At 50.3% G+C, this 12,154-nt stretch overlaps 1 protein-coding gene across 3 annotated transcripts; it reads left to right on the top strand.

Annotated features, from left to right (window-relative positions):
• Positions 1–2,680: 2,680 nt before the first annotated feature.
• Positions 2,681–5,768, top strand: LOC120095041 (vegetative cell wall protein gp1-like). Of its 3 annotated transcripts, XM_087574914.1 has the most exons (3): positions 2,681–2,782; positions 3,147–3,397; positions 4,450–5,768. In XM_087574914.1, the coding sequence occupies exons 1-3, from the start codon at positions 2,688–2,690 to the stop codon at positions 4,524–4,526; spliced, it is 423 nt and encodes a 140-aa protein (XP_087431040.1). In that variant the 5' UTR covers positions 2,681–2,687; the 3' UTR covers positions 4,527–5,768. The 3 variants fall into 3 exon arrangements, with proteins under 3 accessions (XP_087431040.1, XP_087431039.1, XP_087431038.1); XM_087574913.1 differs by having other exon boundaries at positions 2,681–3,173; XM_087574912.1 differs by having other exon boundaries at positions 2,681–3,397.
• The last annotated feature ends 6,386 nt before the right edge of the window (positions 5,769–12,154 follow it).

Here is a 12,154-nt window from a genome sequence, read left to right as displayed (position 1 = left end):
TGCCTCTGTGTGCTGTGGAGGGATGCCGACTTCAGGGAGGGTGGCACAGGGCACCTCCGTTCATCATCATCCGCCCATCAAGCGACAATGGGCTCGGTGATGAGGCCTCCAAACGGAAGACAACGAAACAGACATAAAACCTGTCCCAAGGGAGGGGTGTCATTTGGTCACAATCTAATGGAGAAAAATAATGCCAACTGAGGGGTCTTTCAACTGGGTATGTACCTCAGTACTGCCCGGAATGCTCGAGACCCTGGGTTTGTGCTCCAGCACTGAAATGGGGTCACACTCTGAGGTCCAGTCCTGGAAGTGGAGGATGTAGGGAGGTTTGGGTTTTGTTTTTGTTTTTCACCATGCAAAAGAATGCTTTATAGCTTGTTTTAACTTGTAATCCATTTGCTAAGATTGCTAAAGAGGCTGGGTGTGATGGCCCCATCCACCTGAACAGGGGAGGCAGGAAGACTGAAAAGCTGAGGCATGGGAATTCAGACTTCAAGGCTAAGCGCAGGCTACATGGTGTGATCCTATCTCAAAAAAAAAAAAAGTTGGGGTCTGGAGGGATGGCTCCGTGGTTAAGAGCTTGCTGCTTTTCTAGAAGACCCAAGTTCAATTCTCAGCCCTTACATGGTGACTCTCAACTGTCTGTAACTCAAGAGATCCAGCCCCCCTCTCTGGCTTCCAAGGGTACCGCATGCACATAGCATACAGACTGGCATGCAAGCAAAATACCCATGCACATGAAACAATGATTCAAATAAAAATGTTTCCTAGCTTAATTGACTTATTATTCTTGCACGTGTGTGGCTTGTCTGTGATGGTAGGTGCGTGAATGGCAGGCACTGCTCACAAGTAGTGGCCAGAGGACAACTTCCAGGAGCCAGTTCTCCCTTCTACTGTGGGTTCCAGACCTCAAAGTCAGGTTGCAGTCAGGATCCCAGGCCAAGCCGGCTCGTCAGCCGTGCTCTGGTTCCTTGTTCTTGTCTTTGTTTTGTTTTGAGGCAGGATCTTACAGTTACATAAGTGAGAGAGGCTGGCTCTAATTTGCTGTATAGCTGAGGCTTGGTTTGAACTCCTGAGCTGTAGAGGTATTTACAGAGTTAACTGCTTTGCTCTGGCAGGTCTCTCACTCTCATTGCAGTGTCTGGATTCTCAAATGAAACACACACACACACACACACACACACACACACACACACCAGTTAATTTTAATATGCCTTGAGTAGCTCAAAGGCTGGGCAGTTCTAATCCTCCCAGCAGCTAGCACACATCTCTCTCTGGTACTCCTGGCTTAACACCCTCTTAATTCTATATTTTATCTTTGTTGCCCTGGCTCCTTCTGGGCAGCACTTCCCAGGGACACATTCCTTCTCACCATTTCGGATGATTTTCCTTCTACAGCTCTGGGAGGCTGGAAGAGGGCACTCGACCCCCTAGAACTGAAGTTACAGATGAGACATGGAGACACCCAGTGGGTGTTGGGAATCGAACGCTGTGTCCTCTGCAGGATCAACAAGTGCTCTTAACCACGGAACCGTCTAACCACTGCCCTCCAGTTCAGACTTTGCAGAGATCGTCCCCTTTCTCCTTTCTGCTCCTTCTTTTGTTGTTTCATTTCATTTTTGAGGTAGATTCTTGGGCAGTTCAAGGCAGACTCAAACTAGCTGTATAGCTGAGGCCAGTCTTGGGTCTCCTGATCCTCCTGTGTCCACCCCCAAGTGCTAGAATGACAGGCTTGAGTTTTATTTACTTATTATTTTCTTTCTCTACCAGAATCCCACCCATTTGCCATTCAGAATTATTGGGAACTTTAACGTATATACTGCATATGGCCACCAATCTCCCCCACTCCCTTCTCAGGATCTCACCTAGCTAAGACTAACCTTGAATTTGGCTATGTGGTTGAGGTCAACCTTGAGCTTCTTCTGATCTTCCCACCTCCATCTCTCCTGAGTTCTGGCATTACAGACATTATACCTGCTTTGCGTGGGCTGAGTTCTGGACTCAGAGCCTCATACACCTACGGAAGTACTTCATCAGCAGAGCTGCACACTCAACCCAAAACACTGCATCTGAGTGCTTTTATTTACATTTTGCTTATTTTTTAGTGTATGTGTACCTGTGTTCCTGACACGGGTTTGGGGACACCGCCGGGCTTGAGCTCGGGACCGCCGCCACCCTCCGCGCTCGCTCTAGTTTCTGACAACTAATAGGAATTGGTTCTCTCCTTCCACTATGTGGATCTCCGGATTGAACTCAGTCTTAGGCTTGGAGGTAAGTAACTTTACCCACTTGGTGGTCTGTAATCCCAGACCCAAGAAGAGGAAGAAGGAGGACCTCGAGTGCAACAGCATCCTGAGCTTCTTATTGATACCAGCCTGGGGCACCTTTTCTCAAAACAGAAAACGGGATGAAAATATGCATCATTTCAGAGTCACCATGTACAAACAGCAACAATTGCGGAGCGGCGACTCATTCAATACCGGTGCCACACGGCCTGGAGATTGCAGCCTCTCAGAGCACCGTCGGACCAGGAGAGGGCGCCCAGGGCGCGTATGCACCAGCGGGAGCATGGCGGGACACGGTGATTGGTTGGGGTGCCGAGGCAGCAAGCGCACCAGCTTGTGTTTGGTTGGCATGCGTTGCAGGCGACTCCAATAGGCCGGGCGGACCTAGCGGACTCGTAGCCCATGCTCATAGGCTGCGGCGGGCAGCGTGCACTGGGTCCTGGAGTAGCAGCGGCGGCCAAGCTGGCGGCGCGGTGGTCCCGCTCCCGCTCGCACCCGCGGCGCGACCGCGGCCGCTTGCACTCTCGCCTGAGCCGGTCTCGCGCGTCCCTGCCGCCCACCTCGCCGCCCGCGGAGTCCCTGCCGCACCCGCCGCTGCCCGGGTTACCGCCGGGCTTGAGCTCGGGACCGCCGCCACCCTCGGTGCTCGCTCTAGCTGAGTTGCCCCCGCTGCCTGCACTCCCGCTGCGCCCGGAGCTGCTGGCGCCCTGGGGCCCCGGGGTCCACCTGGCTCTGCCCGAGCTGCCGCCCGAGGTCTGCGCGCCCGCGCCTCCCCCAGCCGCGCTCGCCCTTCAGGATCTGCCGCGTCTGCCTGCGCCCGCGCCGCCGCCCGCTCACTTGCCTCTGCCGCCGCTGCCCGAGGCCGCGGTCGCCGCTATCCCGGGACCGGTGGGTGCTCGCGGTCGGCCCCCGCTGCTCGCCGAGCCTCCCCCGCAGCCGCTGCCGCCACTGCCCGCGCGACCCTCACCCTTCACCCTGCTGGCGCCGCCGCTCCCCCGCGAGCCCTGGCCGCTCCCCGCCTTTCCCCCGCCGCTGCCGCCCCCGCCTCCGCCGCCCTACTTCTTCCTGTCGCCGCCCTGCTGACCGCCTGACTCCGCGGGGGATACGAGCCGGTGAGTCCGTGCCTGGACACCGGCAGGCTCGGAAGGCCAGGCCAGAGCTCGGCTGGGAATAAGACCAGAATGCCAGGACTGCAGCCAAGGCTTGGGGAGAAAAAAAAAGTAAACCTGGCATTAAGATGAGGGATGTCAGCTGGGGCTGGCGGCACACGCCCGTAATCCCAACTTTAGGGATACTTAAGTAGAGAGATCACGAGTTGAGAGGTCAGCCATTGTTACTTCGTGAGACCCCTGACTCAAAACAATTTAAAAGAAAGATAAGGGATTTTTGCCCCGTCCCCGCCCCTCTTGTCCTGCCGCGTCCTCCCTAGGTAATTGGAGAAGTAACTCATCGAAGTACTGATAAAACTAGCAGTTGCTTTGAGACTGCGGAGCCCATGTGAAAGAGACCTGGGTCCTGTGGATGAAAACAGAAGGTTGATTTTTTTGTTTGAGTTTTTGAGAGAGATTTTTTTTGTTCTTGTTGTTGTTTAGGGCTTTGTTTTTGTTTTTCAAAACACGATTTCTCTGTAAAATAGCCCCGGTTGCCCTAGACCCGCTTTGTAGATCAGGTTGGCCCCAAAGTCACAGAGATCCACCTGCCTTTGCTTCCCAGAGATAGACTTATTTGCTATGTAGTACTAGCTGTATCTGGAATCCAGCAATTCCGTTATCCAGTCAGCCTTCCGAGGGCTGGGTTAAATAGTTAAGATACCAAGCTGGGCTTAGTGATCAAAAACTTCAAACGCCACAGCCAGGGTCTGGAATGACACATTGTCCTTTATCCACCGTGTACGTGCTCTACTGAGGCCTTCTTCACTTACCTTCGGAAACTCTCGAGTCTTAGGAGTCAAACTTCCAACCGAAATAGATCCAGGAGTCCTCCTACCCACACATGATGCTGGTGGACAGTTGATACTGGGCATGAGAATCACATGCAAGGACTATGAAGTCATTTCCAGGAGAGAAGAGACTCCTCTCCCTGCCTTCCCGGCCCCTCACCCCCACTGCTGGTTTCTGTGCTGCCAGGGCACCTTAATTAATATAAAGTTCTCTTTGTTTCGCAGGTAGCCTGGGTTCGGGTAACCAAGTGGATGGCAGACCTCTTCGGCACTCAGGAGTGGTATCAGGAAGCCAGCCTTGACCTTGGGGGACCTCTGAGAGCCCAGGTCCCATCAGCAAGATCAATTTTTTTTATTAGGTTCCTGTGACTGGAATAACAAATTATGCAAACTGGGTGGACGGACAATAGGAATGTGTTCTCTTAACAGTGCAGGTGGCCAGAGGTCTAACAAAGGATCTGCAGTGTCCACAGCAGCCTGAGACGTGGCCTCCCTTTCTGCCTTTGACAGGACCTTATTCTTCCTCTGGTGCTAGGGAAGTACTTCCTTTACCCCAGCTTCTAAGGTCATTGCCTTTCTTAAATCTGAGTTGACGTCTTCATATTGAGATCCTCCATTGAGCCATGGTACTTTGATCAGCTGGATGTGGTGGCATACGTCTTTATTTTTTTAATTAATTTATTATATATAAGTACACTGTAGCTGTACTCTCAGACACACCAGAAGAGGGCATCAGATCTCACTATACATGTTTGTGAGCCACCATGCGGTTGCTGGGAATTGAACTCAGGACCTCTAGAAGAGCAGTCAGTGCTCTTAACCACTGATCCATCTCTCCAGCCCAGCACATTTCTTTAATCTCAACATTTGGGAGGCAGAGACAAGTGAATCTCAGAGTTCAAGGCCAGCTGGATCTACACAGAGATCCGGGCTAACCAGAATGATAGAGCGAGAACTTTGAGAAAGCAAACCAAAGACATTCATCACATGAGGTCTCACACCCAAGCTCCATCAACCATCCAGTTTGCACAGGCTAGGCCTTCTCTTTAGTCCAGGCTACTTTTGAACTTGGCACCTAAACGCTTCTGCTACCCAAGTAGCTGGATTATAGGATTGGGCTGCCAACCCTGGTTTAGGCACCTTCTACCTGTCTCCTCAGAACTTAACTGATTTCTAGGCCATGTTCCTCACTGGCCTGGGGCCTTGAGTGGTCCGAGAGCCCGTGGGCAGTAGCGGACACACTGACCCTGGTACAGGGAAAAATATGCCTGCTTTTCACAGTGCCTGACTTTCTGCTTCTCTGTCTTCCTAGTGCCTCCTTTCCTCCTTGGTCCCCACCCTATTGTCTTCCTGCCTTCCTACTCTCTTTCCTGATGTGTAGCTCTCCTCTCCCCGTTGAGAGGCAGAGACTATCAGGAGAGATGGTGAGTGTTATCTTTTAAAGACAACTCTTATGGGAGCCCAGTTCTCCAGGCTTGAGAGCCATAACTACTGCTGGGGGTTGAACACTGATCAAGACGGATAATAAAGTTAATCGTTACCCAGCCCTCGGTTGTGACCTTCCCAGGTGAAACTACAGTCAGGTTCTTGACAGAATACCTTTGTCTGGGACCTCAGTGGGGGGCTCTAGAAACTGCTCATCCTGGCCCCGTGTGGGGTAGTTCCTGTTCCTTTACAATCCATGGATCCAATGGAAATGGGGCGTCTGTGACTCTGACATACCCAGAGAGGCTCAGAGGTGGGAGCCTGGGCTGCTGCTTGTGAAGACTTTCTACGCTAGCGTCCCAGGCACTGGGAATGAACCCAGGGTGGAAAGGGGCTTCCCAGCAAAGTCAAGCACATATTACACATGCACGCACATGAGAGGTTCTGTCTGGGGAACTTCCCCAGGTGATGTAAACGATACTCTGCAGGGGAAAGATGCCTTACAGTCTACCCCATGGTGATGGATGGGTACTCAGAGGCCTGTCTGCCTGCCTGCCTGCCCTGTTTAGAGAGTCGCAGACTCAGAAATCAGGGTCTCGCTTCATGTGCCTCCTGTTGCCTGTATGTATACACAGCCTAGCTTTTTTTTTTTTTCTTTTTAAAGATTTTATTTTATGTATGTGAGTACACTGTCACTGTCTTCAGTCACACCTGAAGAGGGCATCAGATCCCATTACAGATGGTTGTGAGCCACCATGTGGTTGCTGGGAATTGAACTCAGGACCTCTGGAAGAGCAGCCAGAGCTCTTAACCACTGAGCCATCTCTCCAGCCCACAGCCTAGCTTTTTTAGTACTCTGGGCCCCTTTCCTATCTAGTAGGTGGCTCGTGAGCTGCTGAGAATCTTCGGTCTTTATTTCCAAGTCACCAAAGGTTCAGGAGCTAGGGAAGTGGCTCATCTCCCTTTGTAAAGCCGCTGGGCTGTCGGGTTCTTCAAGATACCCAGGAAGATGTAGCCTGAGGGTTCTGACCTTCCCCTGTCATTAAGCCACTTTGCACTTCAAGGAAACCCACTTAGGCCCCATTCAAGCAAACTGAACCCTAGTTTGTACTGCCCCGCAGAGCCTACTAGTCCCTGATGGGCCTTACTCAGCCAGGACAAAGAATGTTGTTTAGTTACTCTAGATGGGACTGGGGGTGGGGCACACCTCCGTTTCCTCTAGCCAGTGGGACACTGGGGAAAATTTCTCATATCCTTCCTAGCCTAGGGAGATGGGGGTGGGGATTCTGGAGGACCTGTTAAAATCTCATGGAGCTGATAACTGCTGGGGGGGGGGGGGGAGGCTGCCTCTTCATATCAGTGGAACTGCATTCCAGTCAGTAAATCCAAACTTGGTTAACCTTTGATTTCCCAGGACCCAACTGAGGTGAGACAGATGGCCAGATAACCTAATTGAAATCTGGGGCCACCCAGGTAGTCCCAAGGAAAACAAAGGACCCAACAAGTGTAGTAAGCCGGCCTTGGCAGCCTGACCTAGAATCCTCTAAGGAGCAGTGCCCATCTTTCAGGTTTCTGGAATTATGGGCTGTTCCCCACGTTTGCTCTCCCTGGACCTGAATGTTAGAAATAGTGAAGCCTGATGGTGTTGGTGTTGGTTACACCTTTAATCCCAGCACCTGGGAGGCAGAGGCAGGTGAATCTCTGTGAGTTCAAGGCCAGCCTGGTCTCCAGAGGGAGTTCTGGGTCAGCCAGGGCCACAGGGAGAAACTGTCTTGAAAAAACAAAGTCCAGTGGGAGACATGCTACCTGAGCCACTTGAAGGCCAGTCCAACTAAAACTGATCGCTGGTGACGTGTCCTGTCTGCAACACGAACTTTCCTGTGGTTGGTGAGTCCCTGGCATTATGTGTGCTTCTTACTCTGCTCTAGATAAAGGACAGGAAGCACCCCGCACATTGGGGCTACAGAGGAATTGGGGGCCTCTTGGCCCCTGCTTCCTGAGACTGCTTACTGTTTACTGGCTTGTGTACTGCTGCGCTCAGTCTGCCAGGGCGTCTGAGCTATCTGTAGGATCGATGAGCTACCTGGCCAAGCCTTCTGTAGATTAACCAACTTCCAATCTTTACATGCAGAACCCAAAAACCCAATCTTGAATCAGTCCTCAAGCTCAAAATATCCAGGGCCAACCAGGGCAAGCTGGCCCCCAACACCCGAAGCCAGAAGACTTTCTCTGTGCCTGGTGAAGTTGCTCCAGGCTTGGGGTTGGAGAGGGTGGAGTCCTTGGCCCCTAGACCCAGGCTAGCCTCAGTCTCAGATACCTAACCAAACCTGTGTGACCAGATTCCAGGAGGCCCCTGGAAGGCTTTGAAGAAGCCTCTAGGGGGTACTGGATTCTATGGCTCTATTTTACAGCCTCTCCCTCATAACATCCTGTGAAATCCTTGCCCCAGGAGGCAGATGAGTTGGGCAAACCTGACCTATCACCAGAGGGCTGGAAACTGGCCACTGATCTGAAGAGCCTCCCAGTCCTGACTCAGACACTACAGAAAAGAGATCCCCACTGGCCATCAAAATGGCTGTGTGTAAAAAATATACTTGCCCACAAGCCTGACAGACTGAGTTTAAGGTTCTGTATTGAGAAGGAAGAAGAGAACCACCAACTGCTTACTGCAAGTTGTCCTCTGACCTCACACATCCAGTGACGCCTGGATGCCACAAATACACACCCGCCCGCACTTAGGTAAAATGTTGTAAGACCTTATCAGCTGGAAAGATGGCTCAGGCAATTCTGAATGTGCACTGCTCCTCCAGAGAATCAGAGGAGTGTTTCCAGCACGAATGTCGATAGGCTAGGCTCATAACCACCTACAAGCCCAGCTCCAGGGGGATGAGATGCCTCTGGCCTCTGCAGGCCACCTGCACTCATGTGTCCGTACCTACACACGCACCTCTGACAAAATTAAGGGGGGGAAAAAGTAAATAATGTATTAACAAAAGAAAAGGGCCTTTTTTTTTCTTCTATTTTTGAGATATGGTTTCTCTGTAGCCCTGCTTGTCCTAGAAATCCCTTTGTAGATCAGGCCTCAAAGTAAGAGACCCACCTCCCTCTGCATCTGTGCAGGTTTTAAAAGTGTGCACCATGGAAGATTTCTAATACTCTGGAGTCTGAGACGGTCCCCTCAGTAGGAAGAGGTAGATGGGAGGTTCTGCCCACTTTTCGGAGCAGATGAGCCTTTTTATTTGCTGGGAGAGCTTCTCAAGTTTTTGGAGTCACCGATCTATCCTTTTGTAATCAGATGCTAACAAACTTCTCTTCCAAAAAGTACCAAAACCCATACCCAGGAGTGATGAGTACACCACACCCTGGGTTCCAACACCCAACACCGTGATATCGAGATGACGCAGCTGGTAAAGGTGCCTCCTGCTAATGTCATTGCCTGAGTTCTAGCTCCATGTCCCAGATGATGGAAAGAAAAATGACTCCTGCAAGTTATCCTTTCCGTCTGTGTCTGTCTGTCTGTCTCTCTCTCTCACACACACACACATGCTGTGGCTCATGTATACAGAGTAAATTAAGGAAAAACATAGTAGGGCAACACCTAAAACTCTCTGTGGGGTGTGTGTGTGTGTGTGTGTGTGTGTGTGTGCGCGCGCGCGCGCATGTGCATGCTGTGTGTGGTATGTGTGTATTTATGCTGTGTGTGGTATGTGTGTGTGTAGGTGGTGTGTGGTGTATGTGTATGTGGTGTGTGTTGAGGTGTGTGTGTGGTATGTGCATGTATATGTGTGTATATGTGGTGTATGGTATGTGTGTGTATGTGGTATGTGTGTGTGGTGTGTGTGTGCACATGTGTGTGTATGGTGTATGTGTGTATATGTGTGTATATGTGATGTGTGTGGTGTATGTGTGTGTATGTGGTGTGTATATGTGTGTGTGGTGTGTGTGTATGTGGTGTATGTGTGTGTATGTGTTATGTGTGTGGTGTGTGTATGTGTGTATGGGTGTGTATGTGTGTGTATGTGTTATGTGTGTGGTGTGTGTGTATATGTGTGTGTATGTAGTGTGTGGTGTGGTGTGGTGGTGGTGTGTGTGTGTGGGGGGGGTGCCTCCCAGCCCTGCCCCATCAGTGTCTCCCTGACATGAGGGACTGTCCTCCCTGACATCAAGAAGCTCTTCTCTGAAGAATAAAAAGGATGTTCACATTGCTCCCCGATCCCTTGAGTCTTTTTTTCAGTGCTGGAAAATGCTGCCAGGGCCTGGTATATCTGGTATTGGCAGAGTGAGTCCTCTACCCTGACCCACACCTCTAGCACCTCCCTTTCTATTAGTATGCAGTGCTTATTGTTCAGAACTATGATGTCAAGACAATATTTTCATAATGTATATATCACATGCTTTACCAAAACCTATTCCTTTGTCCTTTCTTAAAAGATGTGTATTTTCCTTTTTATTTCCTTCTTTTCTCTTTCTTTCTTTCTTTCTTTCTTTCTTTCTTTCTTTCTTTCTTTCTTTCTTTCTTTCATTTTTCCTGAGACAGGGTTTCTCTGTGTAGTCCTGGCCATCCTCGAACTCACTCTATAGACCAGGCTGGCCTCAGAGAGATCTGCCTGCTTCTGCCTCCTGAGAGCTGGGATTAAATTTAGAGACCACACCCAGCTTTTCTTCTTTGTTTTGTTGTTTCTTTCTTTGTTTCTCTCTTTTTAAAGATGTATTTAGTTTTTCTTTGTTTCTTTTTAAAAAAAAATTATTTCATTTCAAGTAGGTCTGTGGTGGTGCAGCCTTTACTCCCAGCACTCAGAGGCAGAGGGCAAGTGGATCTCTGAGTTCAAGGTCAACCTGGTCTACAGAGGGAGTTTTAGGACAGCCTGGGTTACACAGAGAAACCCTGTCTCCAAAATTTTTTTTATTTAATTTCATGTGTAGCTGTATGTGTGTGCAGGTGCCCAGAGGCTAGAAGGTTCAGATACTTAAGAACTGGAGTTATAGGCAGTTTGAGAGCTACTTAATGAGACAGGGACCAAACCCAGGTCCTCTCTGAGAGCATCAATCACTCAACTGCTGAGCCGTCTCTCCAGCTGTACCCTCTTCCTTTTTTAAAGACAAGAGATTCACTGTGCAGCCCTACCCTTTTGTACATCACACCATCACACACACACACACACACACACACACACACACACACATACACACACACGTGTTGCACATGCTTACTTTCACTCAGGTGCACTTGCCTGGGGATAAGTGACATTGGATATATATATATATATATGTGTGTGTGTGTGTGTGTGTGTGTGTGTGTGTGTGTATATATATATATATTTTTTTTTTTGAGACAGGATTTTTCTGTGTAGCCCTGGCTGTTCTTGAACTCAGCCCTGCCTCCCGAGTACTGCGGTTGAAAGATGTGTGCCCCACTGGCTACTTTTTTTTTTTCTTTTTTTCTTCCTCTCTATGTATTTGACACTGAAATTGTCCTGGCTATCTTGGAATCCTGAAGCTCACTATGTAGATCTGTCTAACCTCGAACTCACAGAGATCCACTCGTCTCTGCCTCCTGAGTGGTGGGATTAGCAAAGTATGTGTCACCATGCCTGCATAGCAGATCTGTCCTTTAAACAATAGTCCTCAGAGCTAGGCACAGTGGCACACACCTTTAACCTTGGCACTCAGGAGGCAGGGGAAGGCAGATTTCTATGAGTTCGAAGTCAGCCAGGTCTACACAATGAGTTCCAGGTTAGCCAGGATTACGATTACGAAGAGACCTTGTGCATAAAAAGGAGCCTCTGGAAGGAATTGGTCATGACTCACTAAACACTATACACATATTGGTGGGGAGCTCTTTTGCCAAGTTCTTTGTGCAGGCACCCCATGCAAACTCTTTACATTTTTTCAACCGCCTGTCTGATCTCAGTAGGTTAAGACACCTGACCCTCCCTGACCACCCTTGGTAGGATCAGAATTTGAGCTCTAAGCAGGCAGTGCTCTGTGAGTTGGAGACTCTAAGGGTCTTTTCTGTGGACTGGAAGTCAGGGCCCTCTGGGCCTTGCTCCGTTGCCCACCTCTGTGGTATCTGGGCCTGGCTGGCTATTCATGTGACAGTAGGAAAGAGTACTTTTGCTCAGGGTCCCCTTGTCCCTTCTTGCTCCAGGCCTCTTTCTGCCCCTCCCCACCTCCACAAAAGACTCTTTGTCACCAGGCCATTAGAGACCTTCCGCAGCTCAGCTCGGCCCCCTAGTTTCGGCAGTGAGGGTGGAGTGGGTACACCTGAGCCGAGGTAGAAGCGTGTGCGTGTGTAGGTGCGAGGGGAGGGGGGATAGTTTTCTAGGCCGTTGCCTTGGTAATGCCACCTGAGCTGGGCGCCAGGCACCTGTTGTCTGGGAAACTGTAGGCGGGGCCTCTCCCCTAGGAACTGCCAGGGTTATTGAGCTGAGACTGGAGACAGATCAGATTCCAGAGTCCTGAAAGGATGGGGGAAGGGGATGGAATATGATGATGGATAAGGGGG

This window comes from Rattus norvegicus, chromosome 10 (assembly GCF_021556685.1).
Source record: "Rattus norvegicus strain SHRSP/BbbUtx chromosome 10, alternate assembly SHRSP_T2T, whole genome shotgun sequence".
Lineage (NCBI taxonomy): Eukaryota > Metazoa > Chordata > Mammalia > Rodentia > Muridae > Rattus > Rattus norvegicus.
Note: the sequence above shows the minus strand (reverse complement) of the source record. Positions and strands in the feature narration are given on the sequence as shown.

Coding starts and splice junctions, on each gene's coding strand:
- LOC120095041 (XM_087574912.1), top strand. CDS start 2,688: ATGCTCATAGGCTGCGGCGGGCAGCGTGCACTGGGTCCTGGAGTAGCA.